This window comes from Epinephelus moara, chromosome 12 (genome assembly GCF_006386435.1).
Source record: "Epinephelus moara isolate mb chromosome 12, YSFRI_EMoa_1.0, whole genome shotgun sequence".
In the NCBI taxonomy this organism is placed as follows: Eukaryota; Metazoa; Chordata; class Actinopteri; order Perciformes; family Serranidae; genus Epinephelus; species Epinephelus moara.
This window is the reverse complement of record NC_065517.1, coordinates 29,657,856-29,685,308: the sequence shown is the minus strand read 5'-3', so window position 1 is coordinate 29,685,308 and position 27,453 is coordinate 29,657,856. Positions and strand designations below refer to the sequence as shown.

At 41.6% G+C, this 27,453-nt stretch overlaps 1 protein-coding gene across 1 annotated transcript in view; it reads right to left on the bottom strand.

Annotated features, from left to right (window-relative positions):
* si:dkey-71h2.2 (low density lipoprotein receptor adapter protein 1) overlaps nt 1-26,093 on the bottom strand; it is an 87,213-nt gene extending 61,120 nt beyond the window's left edge. Inside the window, 3 exon segments of the mRNA XM_050057655.1 lie at nt 25,793-25,898; nt 25,901-25,969; nt 25,971-26,093. Of these exon segments, the coding sequence (XP_049913612.1) occupies nt 25,793-25,898; nt 25,901-25,969; nt 25,971-26,093 (298 nt within the window).
* Nucleotides 26,094-27,453: the final 1,360 nt, after the last annotated feature.

Sequence of the window (27,453 nt, the reverse complement as noted above, 5' to 3'; positions counted from 1 at the left end):
AACAGCACTTTGCTTGAGCAATCATTAGCTTTCCCATCCATTACCGCACCAAAGCAAAACAAGTCACCTTCGAGAGCTGCTGATCTCATTAGAGACAGTGTATCTGTGCCCCTTTAACAGATGAGGGCTTCCCACAGGACTCCCCTCTAATGCGGTAGAACACTTTACACCCTTCCAGCTGAGTGATGGATGCAAGTCTGACACAGCCGGATACCTCGGCCACTCAGGTCTCACGTCTCTGGAGAATCAGGAGGTGTTAAAGGGGCAATCAATGTGAGTGCTTGAGCTGTGCTGAACAGTTTGGAAATGACTCATTCAAAATAAATGAAACATATTTGCCTGGTTTATTTCTGCCTTTACTTAATATCAGCATTAAAGTCTGGGTAAAGCATGAATAAACATGTGTAATGAGTTTGTCACACCACAGAAAAATGTGTTATTAACCACCCAGCCAAAATTGAACAATTGAAAAAATCAAGTATACATAATTAGGCTTCAGAATCGTGAAAAAATGAGCAGTATCCTCTGATCTAAGACACTGGGGCCGTGTCTGCTGAAGGACCTGAAAAGAAGATTGAGCTTCTGCGAAATGACGGACACCCTTGAGGACCTAACCTAAGAGCACAAAGGCTGTACCCGGACTTTAAGGGTGCTTTCAGACCTAGAGTTGTCTTGCTTTGGTCTGAATCAGGGACTAATTTTGTTAAAAAGTTGCATAATTGCCTAGAGTTGGTTCGTGTTCTCACGGCAGCATTTACAAGCGGACCAGATCAAATGCCTTGCGCGAGAAAGCTGCTCTTGATTGGTCAGAATTTCCATGTGGGAAAAATCCAGGAAGTAAACAAACCGCTGAAGAAGAGTACACTTGCAAGATAAATGTGACACTTTCTAATGTCACAATGGAGGGACAACTACGCAGGTTGATTTTAGCGCTGCTCATCGTGGACTATATTGCTGTCATTGTTCATTTTAGTCAAACCATACAGTTTGAAAACGAGGCGCGGCTCCAACTAGAAAACAATGTTTTGATGCATTGGATGTGCTGAATGTGCATATTAAGGCAGTACAGGAGGAGGTGCACATTAATAATCCTCCAGGACTGTAACATGCTCATGTTTAACCCAAACAATGTGTCATGTGACTGCACTTGGTTCAGATCCAGGTCGGAACACGTTCTCACCATAAACGAACCGCACCAGAGTTTATTTGTAATCGGACCGAGGCCACCTCTTCAAGAAGGTCTCGGTCTGGTTGTTTTGGTGCGCACCTGAGTGTGATTGCTGTGTTCACACCTGCCCAAACGAACCGCACTTAGGGGGCAAACGAACTTGAGTTAGATTGAACCGAACCAAACAGGGCAGGTGTGAAAGCACCCCAAGTTAAAAGATCCTGGGCTGTGTTTGGCTCTAAAGCAGCGGTTCCCAACTAATGGCTCACGTTCCAAAAGTGGGTCGCGGGTCTATTCTGAATGGACCACAAGTGACCCGCAACCTTGTCAAGTTTGCCAAAAGCACACTTTACTTTGTTGTATAGTGAATATCTAGCACAGAGCTTTTATTCGGAAGTGCTGTTTCCTGCTGTAGAGTGAGTGAATAACAGACAGCTACTTGACAGAGACAACAAACTAGCTTGACGACATGGCCAAACTCAAGTATGACGCTGAATGTTTTAAATGGTGTGGACCTTGAACTAATGACTAAGGACAAATCTGGACCCTGTGGATGGACCAGTTGGGAACCACGGCTCTAAAGGGTTGCTGGTAAATGTAAGTATGTACAGTATAGTGAGAGCAGCAGAATGAATTCAGAGGTTTCCTGTGTTTATTTGCATTTATATTAGGGTTAGGCAATATGACGAAGATCAAATATCACAATATTTTTCAATAAATACCTCGATGTCAATATTGCGACTGCTATGATATCGTAGGGTTGACTATTGGGCCTTGCACAAAATGTTTACACAATGAGATTTTTGATAAATAAACATAAGTAATATGAATATAAAGACTAAGTGGATGAAGGCAAATAATAGAACAGCTACAACAGTTTGGTAAATTCAGAAAATAACATCACTTTACTGTAACGCAGCTTTGAAACCAGGAAAAGACAACAGTTGACAATATTTTCCAAAATCTGAGACCATATCTTGTCTCATATCACAATAGTGATATTATATCAATGTTTTAACCAGCCATAATTTATATCAATCTAGGAAATGATATAGTATTGTGACAAAACTGGTGAGTGTACTTTTCATAATAATGGTATTAAAAAGTACAACTAAGCTAAATGCTAATGTAATTCATCCTGAGAGGGACATGCTGGTTGTATTAGGGCAGGCCAATTAATCACATTTTGGCTTCCAGTGATTATGAAAAAAAGATAATTGAGATAAAACGGTTTTTGTGTTGCATTTCGTATTGCAATGATACTCTCGTTTTGACGTCTGTTAGAAATCCAGCGCACCCTGTTCCTTTACAGCAGTGCGCTTTCGCCCATCCCTAAACGCCCCAACTCACTCACACCCTGGCTGTGGCATGGTCAGTGCACCTTGGGCCAAGATGACAAACAGAGAGCCTTCAGTCAATTTTTGCCATAATCAAGCAAAACTTTTAAATGTGCTGTCACTTAGTAATAAGTCACTCATCATCAACCATCTCATAGATGAGCATAAACTTGATTGTATGTTTATGACACATAAGCCCTGTTTCCATCGAGCAGAGTTCAGTTCAGTGCGCTTTTTTTCTGTTTCCACTGTGAAAAGTTGTGGATGGTACCAATGGAACCGTTCTGTATCGTCCCCATTTTTGGTCCCCCCTCTGTTGGGGTACCTAGCACACAGATCTGGTACTAAAAGGTGGAGCTGTGAACACTGCAGTCTGTTGATTGGTCAGTAGAGGACGGTCACTCTGCTCAGGGCCGAGTTGTGACTGGTTTTGAGGCTCATGTAACCACTGTTCATACCGTGGAGAGTTTTATTGGTAAACTGTTACTGTAAAATGAAAGGATGTTTTGCTGCCTCTTGCAGCAACTGGAGTCTGAGAAAAAAATCATTTAATTCACTGGGTCGGCTGCTGATGACTTTTAAGGTGGAACGTTAACTTGCAATGTTAGTCAGTGCATGAGTTGATGATGTGAATCCATCAACACACCTTAAATTTCACTGTGACAACTCTGACCATTACTTTATGTATTAATTTCGACCAGGTTATGTGAGCTACATATATTCTAATCCTCACTCTGAGAAAAAAAAGTGTCATGGAGAGTTGTTCCTGTGGGCTACGGCAACTCTAAACCCCTGAGCTTGCCTGAGAAGGACTAAATGCACAAACCTGCTATTTTTAAATATCCCATGGAGAGAGACTCTCACTGCAGCCTGTTTTAGTTTGTTCTGAAAATGTCAGCGTGCAGTCTCGTTCTGTGGATAAACAAGGTGCAGACTTCCCTCTGTGTTACCGGTGATGAGGAAATACAATGAGTGCTGGACGGAGCAGTGAGCGACAACAACCCCGCCCACATTTAAGAGTACTGGTACCTAGAGTCTAGGTGCCATGTCTGAATGGTTACTTTGGGTTCCAAAGGTACCATACTGAAAGTGTTTGGTGGAAACGGGGCTACAGATAATGCCACAGAAATAAAGTTATTATTATTATTATTGGTCTGTACTAACTTTTATGGCAATCCAACCAATGCTTGTCTGCTTATTTCACACAAAACCTTATGGTGGTGCTGGAGGAAAAGTCAAACGATCACTGTCAGTCGTCTGTGGAGGATTTCACAGCAATCCATCCGACAGTTGTTGGATTTTCAGTCTGGACCAACAAACTGATATTGCCATCCATAGAGCCATGTAAATGTAAAGTATATATAAAATCACAATTTCTTTAACAGACCCTTGATATTCCATCTTGCTCAATATGCGCAGTGTGTTATTTCTGGGATCTTTTAGGAGAATATAAAAATAATACATGCATAAGAACAAGTGCTTTTTCTCTTCTTTTTCGCCTTGTCAAATGTTGCCTGACAGGTGATACCCAGGGCCTGCAAATCACTCTAACATTCCCAGTGGAAATTAGGCCCTTGTATTCATGCTCTGACCTTAGCCAACTTAGCCAAGGGTACCTAAAAATCATTTTTATGTAAAATAGATGTGAATAATTTAAGACAAAAAATTATATATAAAAAAAATTATCAAGGCAGGTAAAAAGCAGCAGCTATGTTACATTTCTCAGCAGCTTTTAAAGTCCATTATCATCATCTGGCTTCATAATTAATATCAAGATGATCAGCTGAAACAATTAAAAGCTTATTCACTTATCCCAGCCGGTTTGAGCATCAACAGCTCACTGCAATTCCTTTGACAACCGCGGCATCAAGATAACTTCTAATGGGCTTTTTGTGCTTTGTTTTAACCATAATAGCACGCACGCTGTGTTTCTGTGCAGCACTACAGAAGTTTTCCATTTTCACTTTGTCGGTATGAAGTTATTTTTAGTGGTGGGCTCCTCGGCTCCTGGTGCCGAGCTCAGATGGGGACATGATGTGTCAGTTATGGTGTGGAGAGTTTGAATTTTTCAGAGGAACAGAACACAGAGATGAGATTTAGCTCTCCTGTGGTGGAGCAGGTTCAGCTGATGTGCTCACACACATCGGCATCTGCGGTATTTAATCTCACACACACACACACACACCAACAGAATAACAATAGAAAACACGCTCAGAAAGATTCTTACACTGGAGTGGCAGCATATCCCATTTCACAGACAGCTGCCACGGACATCAAACAGAAAGAGAATGCCAGTGTTAGGACTTCATTGTACACACTGAGCAGGAAGTGGATGGTGTGTGTGTGTATGTGTATGTGTGTGTGTGTGTGTGTGTGTGTGTTGTTGCAGCATCTCTCCCAAGATAGGGTCTCTCAGTTTCCTTGTGTTGCATAATTCACTTCACTTCAGGGCCGGGGAACCTTGTTGGTGCTAAAAACACTCCAGAGAGACTGCACGGAGCTGCATAATAATGAGCTGGATATGCCACACTGAAGGTTTGGTTTGATTACATGTGTAAATGTTTATGGAGGTGAAACTGATAACCAGGCATGTAATAGTCTGCAGGAGTGAAGAAGGATGCGCCGGCCATACATTGGTATTGGTTGATAGTTGCCTTGCTGGTTGCTGTCAGCCTGTTGCCAAATGAGATGACATTCACCGATAGCAGTGACCGATGTTTTTCTGTTGTGTCACATCTATTTTGCTCAAGCTAGTAGCACTCGAGATTAACCATGTCTTGGGGTTCCAGCGTCCTGGGGACAATATAAAACATGTTTGGGACAAACAGAGATCTTCCCCAGGACACCTTCGGAATGAAAGGACCCATTAATCAGGAGAGACTCAGTTTTTAGTGAACAAAATGTTTATTTACTTGTGCATGCAAGTTTGGCCATTAAACCCCATCGAGATGGTATATATTTAAGGTGGGTGATGAATCCATAGATGGGTCTAAACGCTGGTGGTGGTAGAGGTGATGAAGATGAGATGCAGATGTGAAGAAGATGGAGAAGTGCTGATGATCTGAATGAGTAGAGGAATGAGCCATTGTTGAGTTCCTCCTGTACTCTGGATACTGGATGGCTTGAGGTGAACGGGGTGGAAGAGGGAGCAACACTTCTGCCTAAACTGACAGCTGACAGCAGCAGAGGAGAGAGCAGACTTAAAGTAGCCGTAGCAGTAGCCTCCTAGCATCCTGATTGGCTGATAGAGATCATAGCAAAGTTTGTTTGGATAACTAGAACAGTGAACACTCATAGTCAGCTGATTGGAGGAAGCAGTGGGAGTAGGATGAAGAGACTTTTTGGGCCAGACTAACAGCTTACGTAGGGTGCATTGAGTTATGTTCATACTCTTTGAGTAAAAGTGTACTGGGGGAAGGTAAATTATAACCATAGACTGAAAGAATAATGGCCATAGCTATGTGATGTCACCCGTTGGATTGTGTGCCACAATTTTCAGCGTTGAGTTTGGCATTTTAGCCATCACCATCTTGGATTATTGGAGCCAGAAGTGACCATATTTGGCCTCAAGTGGCCGTTCAAAGAACTGCACTTTTTGGCACTTCAGTATTGGCTTCATTTTTCAGCCTCAGAGGTTGCCACTGAATTAGACCTTTACTGTGATGTGTTCAAATGTGATCTTGAAAAATTTTGCTTTTCACAAGAAACTTATAAAAGTGAATAAATACGGTTGCTTGAGTGTGAAATTTACTGATGTTTTCACATCAATATAAAATAAATATTAGAGAGGATATTATCTATATTATATATAGTAAATAGGCTTTTGAAGTAGGGAAGGGCATTTCAAGCAAAAGTGCTTTTCAATATTCACTGGAAACTATTTGGCAATTATTCGAAGATCATCTTAGAAATGAAGGCCATTGATCATCAAATTTATGAGTCTGCATGTTTCTGGTGTTGGTATGATTTACAGCATACAGGCTCTCACTGCGCTGTAGAAATGCTATACTGGCTTTGTGTGGAAAATATCGTGCTACAGACGTTTTACTGGAGCCTAACAAGGAAAGGCTACTGGCGCATGCAGTAACGTGATATTTGGGGTTATCATGTGATATCCAGGTGCCGGTAAAATGATGGAAAACAACGGCCCTTTTTTAAATAAGACAAAACCATAGTCACGAGGTGGCATGGTGGTGTGGTGGTTAGCACTGTCGCCTCACAGCAAGAGGGTTCCTGGTTTGATCCCCGGTGTGGGAGCCCTTCTGTGCGGAGTTTGCATGTTTTCCCCGTGTCAGCGTGGGTTCTCTCCAGGTACTCCGGCTTCCTCCCACAGTCCAAAGACATGCAGGTTAACTGGTGANGCGGTTGAAGTTAATGACTATTCTAATATAAGAAAAATTATTGCCCTTCCCTATTTTGAAGCTGTTATTTTTTAAAACGTGTTTTTTATGTACTTTAAAGCAGTTCAGTTATATTGTATAATGAAGATTTCTTTGTTTCCCTGGTACAAAAGGGGGAATAAATAACAACAAAAACAAACAAACAAAAACCAGGTCCATGTCATTGGTCCGACAGCCCATTGGTTCGACATCCCATTAGTCCGACTGTCTGCGGTGCCGGTCGCGGCGCACCATACGCCCGCCGCGACCGGCTCTGGGTCAGCTGGGAAAGGCTTGAGGCGGAGCAGGCTCACGGCTTATGTGTTTGTCACTTTCTTTTTCATTTTAACCCACACCATGATCTTTTCCTGACCCTAACCAAGTGGTTTTTGTGCCTAAACCTAACCAGACCTTAACCACAGGGCATCATGATGATTTCGGAACGGACTTTGGAACAATGGGTTTAATATGGTCGGAACAATGGGATGACGGACCAATGGGCTGTCGGACCAATGGGCAGTTCCCCAAAAACCACTGGTATCGGCTAACAGCCAGATTGTTATTTTAAACATTGGCTCAACTTTTTGAGCGTCAGACGCCAGTAGCACCATTCGTCATTGTCGTCATTGGCCCAGGCAGCCAATCAAATCCTCCTTCCTGTTTTGTTGTGGCAGTTACGGCAGTTTGGTCAGTTACGGCAGTTTACGGCAGTTACGAGCAACAGACAACACAATGCAATCCGAAGACGAGAAATTTATCCTGACAATATTTGATTTTTAAGAATTATACAACACACGCACACCTCAGTACTCGAACAAACACAGGAGGAGACACGCATGGAGCTGTGTTAGCAGCGCAACGAATTTGTCTGGTGAGTACAATGTAATTGACGACGCATAGCAGCTAGTTGACTTTCAGACAGTGGGATATGTGAGAGGGCTGGTGACCTTATTTCGTAGTTCAGAGTTTTTGTGCTGCATTTTTATGTATGAAAAGTGCTATATAAACAAAGTTGGATTTGATTTGATAGCTCGTGATAGTTTCACGTAAGCTAGTACTCTCTCTACTGTCTTTGAGGGGAACACTATATTCAAGGGGAGACATAGGGAGATGACAGGAGGTGTGTGTGTGTGTGTGTGTGTGTGTGTGTGTGTGTGTGTGTGTGTGTGTGTGTGTGTGTGTGTTGCGCACGCACCCCCGCTCCACAGGCGCTGTTTGCTGGGGTTTTTTTGTCTAGCGCGCATTGAATAAGCGCTTCCAGCGTTTCAAGCGTCTTTGAAGCATCCGCGTCTCTAGCGTCTCATTTCTGTGTGATCGCCCCCTAACAGTAATAAAATGTAACATTAACCAACCCAGACAGCTTTTAAAGAAGAACATATGAGTTCCCAAACATAAACACTTACTACACGTGAGAGAAAATGTTATACACTTGCCATATCGCAACTCTCAAGGGCCTCACAAAGAAAATCAATACAGAGTATGATGTGGAGCAGTTTTTAATAACATGAAGCCAAGGGTTTAAAATCAATATTTGTTGAGTGCACCGGTGGAGAAAATATACTCGCAGCTTCAAACATAACAGGCACAAGACAAGCAGGTGAAGGAGTGAGAAAAATCACCATAATGAAAAATTGGATTCAGAACATGAGTGCTCAGTTGAAATTGAGCTATTGGGGGATAATTTTCAGCCTCAGATACAACAAAATCAATACAGCTGTTGTTGTTCTCAAAGAGAAATCTGAAGTAGCATTTGAAGTAACCTTTAAAACAAAATGAAAAATAGGTTTTAAAAGCTTCAACCAAACCCCCCTGATACTGTGCAGTCACAACCGCACACACACATCCTGTTAGATCCTTCAAACATCCTTATTCCAAAACGTCCTGTTATCCTTAAACCACAAGGAAGAATTAGAGTGAATCTCTTAGGCACGTTGGGGATTTTAAGGCATTAATACAGAAATGATAGTTGTGGAAGAAAGGACAGAAGGGCTCCCGCTAAGCTTTGATTAAAGCCAGACCTATGACAGAGAAAGAATGAGGTATTATTAAATTTCAAAATACCCATAGCAACCGCAGGATTAAATAACAAGGAGACAAGTGTGACAAGAGGCGCGTTTAGTGCGGTGAGGCACTTGTCAACTCAGCGTGAGGTTGAGCAGCATTGTTCTCACCTGCCCAAACAAACCATAAAAAAAGGCCCCAGAGTTTCATTTAACCTGCTCCGAGCATGTTTGCTGTGACAGTATCCTAAATCCAAATAATGCTGTTTCGCCTCTTGTCACACCAAACAGCACCTTTGTAACCTGAACTGGAGTCATGAGAGGATCATAGAAAACACACATGTAATAAACTGATAATAAAACCACACAATATATATGCTGTAGTATAAAAAATTTACAGCAGGCCACTGACCAGGGACGACATTAAAAAATACAGGCTAATGCCAGGTTCACACTACACGATATCAACCCAATTATAGCCCAACACAGCGTCGTACAGTGTCGGCTCGGATTGTGAACGACAATGTGATAATCCATCATTTCAACTTGTGTAGTGTGAGATAGTAGAGGACAACTGATGCTGCATCTGGGACGCCTCACAATTTCCCAACAGAGAGTCTCGCATGTTTGGTTTTCTTTTTGTCGTTCAAGACTTCTGCCATCACAGCCATCACTTACTTTTACCCCTCTACCGTTTGCCTTGATAAAGTTAATGCATTGTACCATCATTTCAAACTCAACACTTCCTGTATCTGTTACAATTAAAAGCCCCTTAAGAGTTTGGTTGAGAGAATCCCTTCATTTTCAAGTCAGGCTTTTATTGTGAAACATTTGCAGGAACTTGTTGTGGAGGATTCAGTGACTTGCATGTTTGCATGTGGTGCTTTTTATATTACTACAACAACATTTCGGCTGGCACATGAACGGCCACAGTGACTGAAATAATAGTAATGATAATAAGAATAGGACAAGAATAACCCGATGACATCACACACGCTGTGAAAGACAACTGGGGATAATTGGTTGGACCATTGTGTAGTGTGTCATGTCTGTCGGCCAAGTCACGGCACGATTTTATGACAATCGCCTAATCAAACATAGTGACCGTTGGAATGGGCAGAAATGATGTTACTCAGATATAATGTCTATCACCTTTACCATCTTAGTTTAGCATGTTAGCATGATAATATTTGCTAATCACTAGTGAGAGGAGCTGTTTATGACATTCAGATCATTGCTATGGTTCAGAGTCTGAGCCAGGATTGTCTGCACACAGTTCTCAACATGGAGGTGCCTGAACCAGCTGGTAGCAGCTAATGGTGCCAACAGCGCAAACATTGCTAATAATGGCAACAGTGCTGACAAAGCTGACAACATTATCAGCAGTAAGCGTCTTTATCCACCATGTGAGTGAATTCAGAGTGGCGGCAATTAGCTAGCCAGTGGGATACACACCAGGTCCCCAGGAATGCAGCTTTGCCTTGCTTCCAATTTTTCCCATTAGGGATGCACAATAATATCAGCATGTCATCGGTATTAGCCAATATCAGCTTTACAATGAACTATCAGAATCGGCCAACATGCGTTTTCTTATTTTGCACAATGAATGAATATTTGATACATTGTAAAGTATTGTATATTTCATGTCTCCATCTGCTGATAAGAGTACGCATGCATAATATGATGTTAATTCCACTACAGAGGAGACTTTAGGTGGGAAAAAAGTGAATATATCAATATCGGTCAAATCAGTCAAATTAGTTGTTAAATTGTGCATCCCTATTTCTCAGTGCCCACTCACAGTATTGCAGCCAAAAAATCCTCTGCAGCCCAAGACGCATTTTTCACATAGACCACCACTGAAAAAGAGACATCTGTAAACCTGTTGACAGGACGCTGCCCGCCACTAGTGGGGGCTACGGAGCCGTCAGACAGCAGGACTGCTCGAGTAGACTGGAGTTTAAAACAGCACAGTGGGAAAAATAAGAGAGATGTCCTCTCGCAAAAACCAGCGCGGTTTGGCAGTATATCTTTCACATGCTGACATGTTAATTTCGCCAAACAAAAACGTTTCATCAGTCCAGTAAGTCGGCAAACCAAGGTGTGCGTGTCTGTGTATGTACCTGCCGCTTGAAGCCGATTGTCAACTGGCACTATATTAATGTTCTGATTGTTTTATACAGAACTTTTACAACAAAGTGCAGCTGTTGGACGAAGTGAAATGTTGACATGATGATGAGGTTAGATGTATCAGCAAAGTTATAACAATTCATCATGAGAGAGACAGAAATGTTTAAACAAAATTTCATGTCAATCCTTCCAATGGCTGTTGAGATATTTCAGTCTGGACCACAGTGGTAGGTAGACAGGCACACTGCCATCTCTATGGGTCTATGTTATTGGTCCGACATCCCATTAGTCCGACTGTCCGCGGTGCTGAATGGCTCCCGGCGGGCGTATTTCTGCCTTGATGAGGATTGAATTGAAGCAGGCTCACAGCTTATGTGTTTGTCGTTTTCTTTTTCATTTTAACCCACACCATGATCTTTTCCTGACCCTAACCAAGTGGTTTTTGTGCCTAAACCTAACCAGACCTTAACCACAGGGCATCATGATGATTTCGGAATGGACTTTGGAACAATGGGTTTAATATGGTCGGAACAATGGGATGTCGGACCAATGGGCCGTTCCCCATCTCTACAGCCTCACCATTGTGGCTAAGAAGTGCAGTTTGGTAACAGAAGAGCAAAATAATATCCAATCTAATGTCAGAGACACAAAATAGGAAATAATGAGAAAAAGAATGTTACTGAAACTGTGCATAATGTTCCACAGAAATTAAAACAATGGGGAAAATAGAAACGAGCAGGAAGCAGACAAACACAAAGTCTGCACAGAGCTGTCACTGAGGTAGCTGTACTTTTGACAATAATCCAACTAATCACACTGTTGGGGGGATTTAGCTCGTGTAGTTCTCTTCCAACCAAAGTGGAAAGAGTCACAAAGGTCATGCACTCACACAAAATCCTTTATCCACCATTATTCATACAACTAATAAAACTGCATCCGAACACCATGTTCACTGAGTCGTTTTGCTAAATTTCACATGCAGTAAAAAAGGAAATAAATGGATTTGAAGAGGGGGAATGTTTGTTTGATTTATTTAAGACCAAATCCTAATTATGTAAAGATGCCTGAGCTTTTTGAGGTATGAAATCAAACTGACCCTGAGGGATACACAATGGTCTTAAATAACTTCAATCATCAACGCAACGCCAGCAGTGACTCACAACTTCAGCAGCTGCAGATCTTGGAGGAAAGTAACCTGTCTAATTGATTTCTTATTTCAAAGCACGTTCCATGAAAACTCATTAGCAGAACTTTATCATCTAATCTATCCCCAGTCTGCGACTGGTGAGGCTGATGAGTGTGCGAGCATGAATTATGCAGCGTATAGGTGGGAAATCTGCTCAGTTAAATCATCATCAGATACACCGAAGCTTGGCTAAAAGCACATATTGAGTCTAACTGCTCTCATAAATGACTGTGTGTGTTCTATGTAGATGACAGTGAGTGTGAGATGTGATAACTGAGTGTTTCTGAACACTCATATAACTGGAAATGTTGGACAGTTGCTCTCTGTGACTTCAACCCTGCTTTAAGCTTCTTCTGTTTCTGCCTTTGTACATCATTTCCATGTGTGTGTGTGTGTGTGTGTGTGTGTGTGTGTGTGTGTGTGTGTGTGTGTGTGTCACTGTAAAACAGCACATTGCTGTAAAAGGTCATGTACTGTATGCAAATTCAACCTTTCCTGTAGACATCATGTTAAATAAATCCCGGGCCTGGCCACTGAAAGCATGGCGTTCAGGCGATACAAAGATAATGCAAATTAGTTCCACTGTAACTTTTTCAAAGCATAGTTTGAGGATTATACCGAGTAAACTAGGACACTGTTTTTTAGCAGGAACTTTTCATTGATTCAGGCAACTGGAGCTGAAACAGGAGCGATTAGTCAACTGACAATAAAATAATCTGCAACCATGCTAAATGATCAAAGATAAAATGTAGATTTTTCCCGCGTTTATATGCCTTGAAATTGACTAGGCAAATGTTATATGTTTTGTTGAGCTCTGTACATTTCCAACAATGTTCACACCCAGAGAAAACTGTAATTATAATGAAGGATGCAGTCCGTGTCATTTGGTCACTGTTGCCTGTCATTGGTGTCATATCCAGTGCACACGTGTCAGGGTTGTGGTAAGTTTTAAGCCACATTTTTATAATACAATTTTTAGATCTTGGTAGTTTTAAATATGTTTCAAGTGGATGAAGGATTTCAGTCATCAGACTCCTGGATCTTAAGTTTTCAGAGAAATAAGCTGAGCAAACCATAGCGGCAACTCGGCTCCAGCCCCTGCCGTGCCAAACATTATCTGAGAAACACTGATTTTTAATGTGAAACTGGTGTATTCAATGTTACCAGATTTAATCATCTGCTCTGTTTGCTTTGAATAAGAGGAGACCTCTGCAGATAATTCAGCTCAGGGTAAAAATCTCCTGAACAATGAACACTGAAGAAATCCTAACCAGTAGAAACTGACTGCAATGACGGCATTGCTCCATGATTTGTTATTGTTTTGACAGAATCATCCCTTACGGCAGAAAATTAGGCTACACGTTGTCATTTTTCAGAACAGGGGTTGCAAATTAGCATTTGCTAGAAATCCTATGTGCAGTACATCTGTTTCATGTGACTGTAACCTGTTACTGTTTTTGTATTGTCCCTGACACATAAAGCAACTCATAAATAAAAAACTGCCGAAGTGATCTGGTGTTGGTTTCTCCAGTGTCTCAAAGTTTCTGTTTTTCTTTGTTATAATATAATTATAAACTGTATATTGGGTTTTGGACTGTTGGTCAGACCAGGCCTGCCGCCAGGGGGGTCAAAGGGTACAGGTGACCCTGGCCCAAGACCAAGAGGGGGCCAATGAAAAGGTCTATGGTTGACCATTAAATTGGATCAAGTACAACAATTTACCTACTGACTTAAATCACTGATAAGACAAGTTATATGTATTTATTTCAATGTGCTATTTGATGCTCACACCCCCCGCAGGTATTGTCAAATGGTTCAGTCCATCTGACAAAAGGGGTCAGGTGTGCAATGCACAGAAATCACAAGTGCTTAAAGATTAGCCAGGGTACAGAGAGAGCAAGACAATGAAGGGAGCAGAGACACAACAGCCAAATGTCTGGCAGAAAAAGAAGCGAAGACGCAGCAGGTATGACAGACAGAGCTGAAGGTGAGAAGTAAGGCAGACTTATTTTTAGTAAGAAAACCTGCTGTATCAGATTTTAAAGCTACAGTGAAGACGCTGGTATCACTATAAAGTAGAGAATCTAAGGCATCCACTGGTACCAACCACGTTATGCTGTGTTGGTGGAAAGGGAGCCACATAGTTACGCTAAATGTATTTTTGCAGGGAAAAAAATAACATTGCCTTTTTTTCAAAATGTTATATTTAAACATTTCTGCATACAGTAGTCCCTGAACAGTCTTGGAATTACATAAATTGGGTATGACTGGAAAACAGCCATACACTCTTTACACTGTTTCAGTTCTGCACATAGTTTAACCAATATATGATTAAAGTAGCCTCAAGATTGACTGATTAACCTGATAAAAAAAATTAGGCTTATTTGTTCACTCATGATTTGGTGCTATGATTTAATACCTTGCAATAATTTCTTCAATCAATAATGATTTCACTTTTCTCTAATCGTTCATTGGAGGGCATTTTTTCAGCCTAGGATGCGCATGCTACTTCCTCTGCTTTTCAAAATAAAAGGTCTTAACATAGAGTAGACACAAAATACATGTCGAAATATGATTAAATGGATTATAGTCATTCATTCATTATATTCATTATACTTCATAGGAAGTATACAATTTTACAGAGTGGTATGTGTAGTGATTTTGCCTGGGTCGGACAAAACAATACAACACATCAAAGACATCACCTTGGGCATTTTGTCATTATGTTCTGACATTTTATAGATTAAACAATCAATTAAAGCAACTCTTACCTTTCTTGCATTTCACACAGCACTTGAAAAAATTTGAACATCCACAACTCCACCTCCCTTTAAAGTCCCATCCTCCTCCTCCCACAACTCCACCTCCCTTTAAAGTCCCATCCTCCTCCTCCCGCAACTCCACCTCCCTCCAAAAGCCTACTCCCCCCTCCTCCATTACGTCCTCATTATGTCTATGATAGACGTAGGCGTTGGCAAGGTAACGTTAGATACACGGAAGAGGAGAGCAAGTGTAACATCACAACCAAGACAGACGCAACCCCAGAGTTTTAAAACTCAATCGGAGTCAGTGATGACTGGTGAGTTTTAGAATAAGGTTACAGTGCTAACGTTAGATAGTAGCGTTAACGTTACTAGTAAGTGGAAACGCACAAGGAAGATAACGTTAATGTTTCAGAGGCTACGCTACAGTAGGCTAACGTTAGCCATTTGTGACTGGATGCTGTGTTGGGGGGATGATACGCGACCGGTTACATCAGTCGGAGGCCTCCACGTGGGGAAGACAGACAGGACACCCGGCCAATCATTGCATTCGGTCCGAATGCAGTGATTGGTCGGAGTTTTCTTAGAACCATATGAGAATGGTATAATTATGAGTTTTTATTTCACTTACATTTTAGTGTGCCATCAGTTTATTAATAGCATTTAACCTAAACAAAGACAAGTGTAAAATTTCCAGAAAAGTAAGTGTCGCTTTAATTGAAAAAAATATTGGTGGATTAATCAATAATGAAAACAATTGTTAGCTGCAGGTCTGTGATCAACAAACACAATTACATTCACTGCTATTGTGCCGTAGTGGCAGCAGAAACCTGCATCTCAGAGGAAAACTGAAAACTGGGCAGAAAGAAACAAAACTATGTGCTTGGCTGGACGTCAATACGGCTGGTGGGGAAATATGTTTTCTGTAATTTGTGCAAAATCTCTCTTTAAAAAGGCTTCCCAGTCCGCACACACAGATTATACTGTATTGGTGTCCAAAGCAGCACTGATGATACTTTAATTCTGCCTCATAACACAAATCATCAGCTCCCAATTATCAGCTTCTCATCTCTTTATCACATTGAAAGCAGAGGAATCCCCAGAAATGTACCACACACACTAATCCCAGCATTCATCCCTCTCGTTCCTAATGTACTGCTGGCATTCCCGCTATCATTATCCTCTATATTCCCACTATCCCCTCCCATTGCTTCTGCTCTTCCTCTTCTTTGCTGGTGTGTCCCTGACTCACAGCTTCCTGATTCGTAACGAGCCATTGAGAGATAATTGCTCCTCCAGGGTCAGTGCTAACTGACACCACTGCCTCCTGCATGTCATTCAGTGAAGCCAGTGTCAGCTTTAATAGAACTGCAGGCTGTATTCACTGCCAGAGTTCCCAGCCAGTCGGACCTAACGACTGTTGAGTCCACTAATTTCAGATCAAGCTCGTCTCTGGGCTGCAGTGCAAACCACATGATCTCACATTTTCCTCTCAGCACACTCGAGTTGTTTATTCAAGAACTAAAAGAAGCTTCTCATTTTCTTCTTTGATGCTGATCACACAGCTGTGCAGCAGAAGCTCTGATATTTACACCACCAAAAAAAAATTACAAGAAACGATCCCAGACCCAAGGGCACAGTCTTACTGGATTCAACTGAGTCTATCCCATTGCCACATGATTTTAAATTGATGCAGACTGTACAGTGCGGACGTCCTTGAGTGCCAAGGGCAAGTGTGTGTGACTTCCGAGACACAGAAAGGTCCGTACTGCTTCTGTGTGACGTGATCCAAAGGGAAGGCTTGTTCTCCAGGCACATGCTGTGTCCTCTTCCGTCCTGCCAGTGGCTTTGACCTCAACAGATGACAACGGACGGCCACAAGGGGCGGTGGGGAAGTGTGGTACATGTCAGTTTTCTGCTGGCAGAAGAACTGACGACTGACTTCATGCGTGTCCAGAAATAGATCTTTCTATGTTAGTGAGGTAGAGTGGAAATGAAATTACTCTCTGTTTTTTTACTTAGGAAAACGGTGCCTCTTTACATGGCTAGTGTAACTCAATACAGTAAATGATCATCATGGATTTTACTTAGTTCTCATGTCTCATAATCCCGAGGTTGTACAACACAGAAGAAGATATTCAGTTGTAATAGCTGTCTCAGGCACTAATGGATTAGTCAGACGTGCACACTGTCAGCACAATACAGCATTTAAAATATGCATTAGGAATGCCACAGCTGCAGTGACAGTCAAGTACTTCAGAACCCAACACGACATTTCAATATTGTTGAAATTTTAGCTCTTTTGAGACATGGAATTCATAACATTGCTGGCCTCAAAGACATAGGTGTTCTGACTTAGGTTGCCATAACATAAATGTTCCTTAGGGCTTTATTCAGAGTTGACAGGCCCCTTTCAAAAGGAGCCACGATGCTTGTGCAATATTTGGCAACTGGTGCACGAGAGAAAGCAGTGACACTGCAAGAAAGGAGCAGTATCAAGGAAGGAGAGTGTTTTCTGTCTCTCACCCCCTCATCTGAATCCCTAAATACATTTTCTCATCAGTTACAAAATTTCACAACATAATAAGACAGAACATCCTGCTACCTATTTCATGATGTATCCAAGCATAGTATGACAAAACGGTTTGGTCACATAGTGTACTTAGGGCTTGGCAATATATTGATATTAGTATATTCTTAGATTTTGAATATCATAAAGGGTTTTCTTTTCCTGGTTTTTAACTTTGTTGGAATCTGTCACTTTGGCAGTGACTTGCAGCGTCAGACACAGACTAAAAACAGACGTTATTTAATGTATGCATTATATGTGGCCGGTTGCCATTACATTTTAACAAACACCAACTTTCACGCAGGAGAGTGGTGTTTGCGTCCCGTATGATTATAAAGCCAAACCTTGTTCTTTTTTTTCTAAACCAAACCATGTATTTTTGTTCCCAAAGTCAGCCATGTGCATTAGTTGTTGAAGGTAAAAATCGTCAAATCGCATTGTTGTGCCGACATAGTGCTTTTACTTTGAAGGAGACTGTATGTAAACGGTAAATTTTCTATGAAAACAGAAGTGTATTTTGAAAGAAGACACTGTATGTAACAGGCAGAACTTGACATGGCGTCCCTGAACGTCAACATCAACGCACCCAGGGTATCTTTCACAACGTATCTGGACGTGGAAAGTCCATGACTAAATGTCGATATGTGACGTGGTCGGAGTGAGAATGTGTTGTTGGTTTAGTCCCTAAAATGTTAAGGCAGAGGGTACTTGCTGTAGCTCTGGTTGAGGATGAGAGGCTGTCAGCAAATAGTTTGTTGGGCACAGGGAAACAGAGATCTGTGTGGGTACATGAGACCCTAAAAAAGAGGATAGATCATGGGGAGTACCACCAGTTGGTCCAGGAGTTTCTCCCCAATGATGGCCGTTTCCAGGCATATTTTGGGATGACTCAGGGGCAGTTTGACAACCTGCTGTCTATCATCAGGCTGTATAGTAATGATGCGCGGGTCGGGGTTTTTTCCAACCCGCGGGTCCCGCATTTATGAAATAATTTGACCCACTCCATCCCGCACAACCGCATCTATTTTCACAACCCGCCCCACCCTGCCCCCGCCGCTATTAAATACACGTTAAATATGTCATTTAATAAGGCTTTTATTTGGTCTGACAAAGGTGCTTGAAAACAATTTATTGTTTATTTTTATACCAGGCTTAAGATTTGAATTTGTTGTTGCCAGTTTTAGCAGCTTGGCCTTCTTTTCTTTTAACTCTGTACTCTCCCGACCGTAATCTTTCCCTCACTATTTCTTCCATCTTCACCGCTTCATTGATTCTGGTTTGTTGTGGCCGCTGCTTGCCGCTTTTGTGACGTCAGGTCGCAGGTTACCTTACGTAACATGCATTTACCTAACCTACAACAGTGTTGTTAACAAGTAGGCTATATCCGACATATTTAGTCTTTAATGACCTGCCCCACCCACCCTGCCAATAAAGTGAACATTTCTTTACCTGACCCAACCTGACCCGCGGGTAACCTGCGAGACCTGCAGGTTACAGGTTGGCCCGCGCATCACTACTGTATAGCTCTGGGTATCCAGCAACCGCTACCACCAGTTTCTCCTCGGTTGTTTACCACCTGTAAACTTGTTGTCATGACCACCACAGAAGGCCCGCCTCTCAAATCATCTGATGGGACAATGGAGAAAAAATAACAACAAATATGACATGGGGTGCTTTTCAGATTTGAGTTGATGTTTTTTCAAATCGATGAGTTCAAAGTGCTCCGGCAAAAACGCCAGGCGCCTAAAGCGCAGAAACGCCAGGCGCATCGCAACGCAAAATCACAAGCAAAAAGCTTCATTCTCATTAAAAATCATAACAAAAAGCTGCCTCCAGCTGCTCAAACGCTTTCTGTGTGATCAGAGCCAAAGTCGTTATATCCACATTACTGACGATTACGATACTGAGGTGTTTGAACAAAAATATTGTGATATCTGATTCGCCCAGCTCTAGGTGTATCTAAAGCATTTTGCTGGATATTCATGATTTCTTTAACGCCAATGCAGAATGAAAATAAAAAATGCAGGGAAGGGAGTGTGGTTGTATCATCTTTCACCCAGTGAAGGAAAACAGTCTTTTTTTAGACTGATTGGACTCTGGAAGAACTTCCTCAACAACTTTAAATTGGCTCATTCGCAGTCTTTTCAAGCATATTAACCCACTTTAACTTCCTTTGTGCATAAGTGTTGATTGTTAAGGGATAAATTCATTACACAGCTCTTAATGAGGCAAACAAGACATGCTGTTTTACCTTGCTGCTGCAGGCTTTGCGTTACCCTAACAGCATTCAATTCAGGCTTGAGCTATGTAGGATGTGTTACTTGCTCTGACCTAGTAATGCTGCTGTCGTTAAATTAACATAAAAGTGACCCAGGTGCTCAGTGAGATATCATTCAGACATTAGACCGACATTAACCTAACGAGGTGCACGTCTGAAAGAGGGGATTGAAACACATTAGTCACTGACCCAAGTGTTGGTGGAGGGGACAGTTTGACCTACAGTGGTGTCGACAGAAAGGTCAGGTAGTGACCACATTAATCACGCCGCTATGTTTAGCAGAAGCTTTTCCCATGTGCTTCCTCCTAAAAATGCAACAGCGAAGTCATCATCTAAGGAGATGCTTCTGTGTCATCTCACCTTCACACTCTCATTTAAACAAAGCTTTATTGCTTTCACACACTCTCTCCCGCCCTGATGGTAGTTAAACTTCATTGTGATATTGATTTTCCATCATAACAAGGCGTTTCATGATGTCGCTATATAATGTCACTATTGGCAAGGCTCAGTTACTGAACAGAATTTGTCCACAGATTACCTGTATATTGTCATCAACTGTGGTTATTTAATTAAGGTGACTGTCCCTCCCCTCTGCAGACAGGACACAAATAATTCCTCTCTTTTATTCCAACTTTAATCAACTCTAATCTGTGTGAATGTGCCAAGCAGCTGCAATGTTGCCTTATTTGCATGCCGACAGCCAGCTTTGACGCATGGCCACATGCTGGCATACAGACGCTGTCCTCCCTCCAAATTGCCTGCTAAGTAGCTCCTGGACATCAGCAGTCACCCTGTCTGTCTGTCTGCGCTGTTTGTGACTGCTATGTTCACATTTTTCCAGCCTGATTCCTCTGGTGGCTCTGAGACACAAACTGCTTCTGTCATCAGGCACTGAAACGCAGCTGGGCTGTGCTCCGACAGCATCACACGGCTTTTTCTTCCCTCTCTGTCTACGCAAACAACAATAAGAGAAGAAAAGCACAATGCAGAGGCTCCTGCCAACAATGTGACACAGACAATATCTTTCAATATAACATGTTGACGGTTTGTTTGTCGGCTTTTGTTATCGTAAAGTCACCATGGTAATGTTGGAGAATACAGTGATGCTGTGTTGAGGGAAATAATAACAACTCCCATCCATCAATGTTTGCACAAAAAACCAAGAGCAGAAAGTTTTCAGCCATCAACAGCCAACTTTTTAAACTTTTTAAGACAACCTGTCTCTTAATGCATCCAGAGACTCATTAAAGCCCTAATCCAATGAGAAAACTTTTAAATCCCACACTAAATACTCAGTGTTCAAAACTTTATGTAGAACATTTCCTTGAGAGAGTTAAGATACTAAGCACAGCTTCCTGGATGTAAAATTAATCAGTCATGTTTAATTAAAGCTGGCATGGGCCGCCAATTATTCACCACTGAGCAGGAATCCAGGATGAGGAATAAAAAAACATCATGCGAGCATTTATGGCAGCGTGAGGCTCACAGGCGATGTAGCTGCGGGGTGGGAGCATTCAAGACAACACTTCACACATCAGGGAGACAGCAGAGCTGCAGGCAGCACAACAGCCCCTCACTCTGCCCATCAACGAGGGTGTGACGAGCTCTGTTGCTCTGACCCTTCGCTCAGCACTCACAGCCTCCTGTATTTTACACTGTAGTAACCAGGGAGCATCTATCTATCTATCTATCTATCTATCTATCTATCTATCTATCTATCTATCGGATTTCCTTTTTTCAAGTGGCACATTATTACACTACGAACAACCTCGTGATTGTGTGTTAGCAAGATAGAAAAGTGACGAACCTAACAAAATATCGCAGTAGAATTTTGAAAGATTGCCCCAGATACGCTCCTTAAGGTACCGTAAAAACTATTTTTTGCTTCCTTTCACACAAAACTGTTGCTTTTGATCTGAGGACCCTTATGGACTAAAGGAATATGAGTAACTTACAGGGTAATCAAGGAATGGACACATAATTTGAGGTAGCTAACAACCGGGTTTTATACATTCAAAGAACTTCTATTAACAAAAAAATGTACTGCTTCACAACCAGACCAGGCCTCTAATTGAACCTTTATTTGTCAAAATGTGTAGCCACAACAGGCTAGTAAAAGAGACTGGGTGATTCATTGGGACTAATTAAGGTTTTACTGTATTCAGTATTGTACGTCTGCAAATTGTAGGATTTGATTTTACAAATTGGCTAAATATTATTGGGGGGGGAGCACGGTAATGTAGTGGTTAGCACTGTCGCCTCACAGCAAGAGGGTTCCTGGTTCAATCCCAGGAGGGAGCCCCTCTGTGTGGAGTTTGCATGTTCTCTCCGTGTCAGCGTGGGTTTTCTCCAGGTACTCCGGCTTCCTCCCACAGTCCAAAGACATGCAGGTTGGGGATAGGTTAACTGATGACTCTGAATTGTCTGTAGGTTTGAATGTGAGTGTGAATGGTTGTCTACCCCGCTTCTCGCCCAAAGTCAGCGACCCCCATGAGGATAAGCAGTTATGAAAATAGATGGATGGATGAATGTTAGTGTAGTAGGGGAGACCAGGGTTTGTTGGTACACTGCTATTATCTGGTCCTTTGAAGGTCACATAAACAAAACACAACACTGAACACTGTTTGCTTTCTTCACCTGCGCTCAACTTCAATGTTGTAACATTTGAAAGTCACTAACTTTTTTGGTGAGGGTGACATTTCAGTTTTATAGCATTGAAAGTAAAAAGTGGAGTCTGTGGACTAAGCGTATTATAAATCTGTGTTAGATAGCGATATTGTAAATGTGTTACTTCTAATTAGGCTAATGAATATAGAAACCACATTTTGATCAAAGATTTGAAAGTATGGAATGTGTGATGGTAAATGGCTAACATAATTTAATCCCAACGTTGGGTCATAGGATAATTTTTCTTAAAGATTAAAAACAGTCCCAACAATGTTTATATTGTTAGTAAATTGTTATTGTTTTGAATGACCCGTTTATGTTGCGCATCCTGGTTATGATCATATTCGGGATATGGTGTTTACATGAACAGAGACTCCGTAAACAACCCGGTTTCTTTCAGAGTACTCCAGCTAACATATTCTGTTTGTTTTTTTGTTTTTGTTTTCATAAGCAGAATATGGTGTTTACATGCTCAAACACATCAACGAGAAACTCCAAGAACTCAATCATAAAATGGGTTATTCGTGTCCATGTAAACACACACTGACAAATTACTTACAGATATTCTATTAAATGTTTGTGTTTTCTGGTTCTTACTTGAATAAAATGTTGACATTGTTTCTATTGGTTGTTTCATTTTTTTGTAACTATGCCATTTTAACAAGGTGCGAACCAACCCTGTGATTGGGCTGTTGAAGGGCTGGGCAAAAAAATGATATTATATTGATATTAATATAGATTTTGGATATCATAATATCGGAGAATTTGTAACTTATAAAAGCTGATTACAGTAAAGTCTGAATTGTCTAAACTTATCAGAATTCTAGCTGCTCTATTTGCCTTTACCAACCAGAGCATGTGAGTGGAGCGGAGCGGGTGAAAATTTCCGCTCCTCGCTCACAGAACTGTCACTTTGCGCCGCTCGTCCGCTCCGCTTGGTTCTGTGCATTCTTCGCTCCGCTCCGCTCCACTCCATCATAAATTTTATCCTGCTCCACTCGCTCACCACTCCGCTCAAAAAAACTGTGTTGTACTACCCTAACCTGTAATCTTCTATTCACAAATAAAACATGAGCTTGGTAGATTCTCCGGGGAAGCCCTCTCCCCGCAGTTAGGGACCGTTCTACACGGTACCGCTGTCGGCAGGGTGGAAATAAGTCAAAGTGTAGAGGAGACGGACCGGGTTAAGCGGCCGACCTCCGGGGAAGCCCTCTCGCCTCTCCCCGCAGTTAGGGACCGTTCTCCAAGGTACCGCTGCTTCTCTTCTCAGTTTCTTTTCTGAAGTACACAGTAAACTCCATAGTTTTGAAAGAAAATAGTGTGGGTGTGCGCAGGTGCAAAGATGCATTCTGGGTGGGGCATGAGCGACCAGAGCGAAATTGGAGTGAGAGATAAGGCTCCGCTCCACCTTTTAAAAAGATAGCCGCTCCTCGCTCAACACAAAATCCTTCCGCTCCCCGCTCCGCTCACATGCTCTGTTACCAACCTAGTCATTATGTCCACATAACTGATGATTATTTATCAAAAATCTCACTGTGTAAATAGTTTGTGAAAGCACCAATAGATAATCCTACAGTATCATCGCAGCATCAACTTTGAGGTATTTAGTAAAAAAAAAATTGTAATATTTGATTTTCTCCATATCAACCAGCCCTTAGACTGCTGTTGTGTTTTTGTGCCAATCACCTTATTTCAGAAAACATTTGTGCATGTTAAAGCATATTTATTTATAGCTGACACCTTAACCTTTCATTTGCTGCTGGTTAGAATATTCTATCAAACTATGCCAGAGAACTAAGACAGAGTTCAGTCTGCCAACCAACCCTGGTCTCCCCTATTTAATTTTAAGGCTGAAAAAAATGCTTATTTTCATCAACAAACTTACTCAATTAATCAGTTTCCCTATGAAATGTCATAGTAGAGAAAAATGCAAATCGCAAGTTATAAGATACCAACTGGTGATTTCTTCAAATGTTTTGTTTTGTCACACAAACAGTCCAAAACCTCCAAAATATTCAGTTTAAAATAATATTAAACACATTAGCAAAAATTAGGGGTGGCAATATTGAATATCTATCTTTAGGTAGGCTACTAGAATAATATAATCAATTGCTTTTTCAGTCCAATGGATACAATTTGCTGCAAAAAAATGACTTAACTGAGATGAACAGACTGAAAGCTTTCTCTTATCAGATAAATCGGATGTTGACAAAGTTTTTCTTTGTGGACATTATTTACAGTCGAAATTTAAAATAGCAATCATATTGTATCGTGACTTAAGTATCGTGATAAAATCATATAGTGGATCTTCAGGTGATTTCCACCCAAGGCAAAAATCCTCACATTTGAGAACCAGCAAATATTTATATTTTGTTTATATAAACTTCTGCAAACTGGCGGCACAGTGGTGAAGTGGTAAGCATTGTCGCCTGGTTCCTGGATCGAACCCAGGGTGGGACTGCCCTTCTGTGCAGAGTTTGCATGTTTTCCTCGTGTCAATGTGGGTTTTCTCTGGGTACTCCGGCTTCCTCCCACAGTCCAAACACATGCAGGTTAACTGGTGAGTCTAAATTGTCCGTAGGTGTGAATGTGAGTGTGAATGGTTGTCTGTCTCTATGTGTCAGCCCTGTGATAGTCTGAAGACCTGTCCAGGGTGCACCTCTCGCCTAATGTCAGCTGGGATAGGCTCCATTTATATATATCGCAATACTCACAACATCGCAACATGTTTAAAATCACAATTATATTGCATCGTGACTTAAGTATCGCGATAATATCGTATCGTGGATCTTCTGGTGATTCCCACCCCTAGCAAAAATACTCACATTTGAGAAGCTGCAACCAGTGAATGTTGATATTTTGTCTATATGAACTTGTGCAAATTAATTTTCTTGTCGATCACATACTCGATTATTCGACTAGTTTGCGGCATCAGTTCCAGTCAGCTACTTTTAATTCATGCTGTAGCTGTTTAGGTAAAGGACAGCTGGCAGTGGGACCAGCCAGCTCACTCACAGGGAAGTAAAGTAAAGCAATTACAACTGAGGCTCAACTACACACCAGTGTGCACAGCTTGTAATAACAGCTTCTTACAGCAGCCTACAGAACATGCAGCTCAGCTCCATTTGGCAACAAGACAAACAAAAGCTCTCCAGCACAGAAACACAACAGTCCATTAGCTTACTACGAACACCCAGAGGCACATATTGTCCTTCTCTCCTCCTCTCTGGATACATTCACTGCCTTTGCTGCGTCGCCAAAATCTTCCCAACATTGTACCACATCCAAACATCACAACACACATTGTCTCACTCACTTTCGTGCTTTGAAGTTCCCCATGTGTGCCGCGGAACTCCGGGGCTCTTGATAATCGCTCTGCCGGCGGATTTCAGCGCATCCATCCCGAGGTGTGTCTGCTCTGCTCTCCGGCAGGTGGATTCCCCAGACTCAGGACCACAGGGAGGTAAATACAGCAGGCTGGGCTCGACGGACGGAGGATGCGCCAAACAGGGAGAAGACGAAGAGGGAGCCCACTGATATAAGTTCCCACCCTGAATATCGCTCTGAATATTCCTCTCCTCTCACAGAGACTGATGAGCAGCTGAGGGCACGCACATGCACCTACTGCACCGTCTCCAAAGTTAAGGGCGTGTCCCTCTAACCTTGATGCGCTCACAGTCCAAAGTGCTCCAGTCTGCAGGAGCGACCCTAATGACAAATCATTACAGTATTATATTACAGTATTAGGACTTATGATCACTAATGAGTTCATGGATAATGAGCTTATAACTGCGCTTTTTGTCTCATGCGATTGTCTGTGGTTTATTGACCTATGGTGGGTGTTGCGTTATTACAGAAGGCTATATTATCTCGCCAACATGTTTAATATTTCTGCTTTTTTAATATCAGAAATCAAATCATAGTCTTATCTAGTGATGGACTAGGTTAGTGCCTCTTTCTCCCATCATTCCCATTTTCCCCAGACTTGATCACAAGTATGTCATGTGCTTAAAAAAACATCCGTGACAGCAGATTTTGCCACTTATAATAAACTAAAAGAAACAAAACCAGGCTTCATTCCAAACACATAATTTCAGGTTTAATTTTTGTATGTTGGCGCCCTCTACTGATTGCAACCTGCCATTACAGCGTTCACATCCTCACTCACTCACTGCACTCACTGAATAAGCATGATATTATTTGTGGATATCAGCATGGTTGGATGACTGGAAATGCCTACAGGGGCCCCTTTGGCCTTCATCTGCAAAATGTCACTTAAATTACCATGTACGGAGCAGGAAGAGACACAAAAAGACCACAAAGAGATGCAAAGGAGCTGTAAAAAGACACAAAATAACTACAAAAAGGGGCAAAACAACCATAAAGAGATACAAAATGACTGCAAATAGACACAATAATGACAAAATGAGCCAAGAGACACGCAAAAAAACAAAAAGATGCGCAACAACTACAAAGAGAAGCAACGCAAAAACAAAAAAGAGGGTGAAGATTTCTATTTTTTCTTTAATTTGACACCTCTTTTCCTCACTTACCTCACTTCCTTTCCTCCCCTTTCCTCAGCACTGATTGGTTCCTTTCACGCATTGACCTGATTGAGGTGACCTGTTCACCCCATTTAAACCCTGAACTCATTCTTTCGTCATCGTCACATGGGGCGGCAGTGCTGGTGAGCAGTTTCCTTCTCTGTAGTTGATCCTGTACATTATTAGTTACTTATTAACATTATTTATCCTTATTAAGATGGACATCTGATTAATTTGACCGAAGTTCTCATTTTTATATGTTTCTTTCAGATTCAAACCTATGTGTGGTTTTTTTTTATTAATCTGAGGGGTCAAAGATGATGAATTACTCATGAATTACTGGATAATTTTACTTCAGCAAAATATTTAAATAACACAAGGGGGAAAATGTGTTGAACTGGATATGGAGGCAGTTACAAGGGTCACAAGAAGA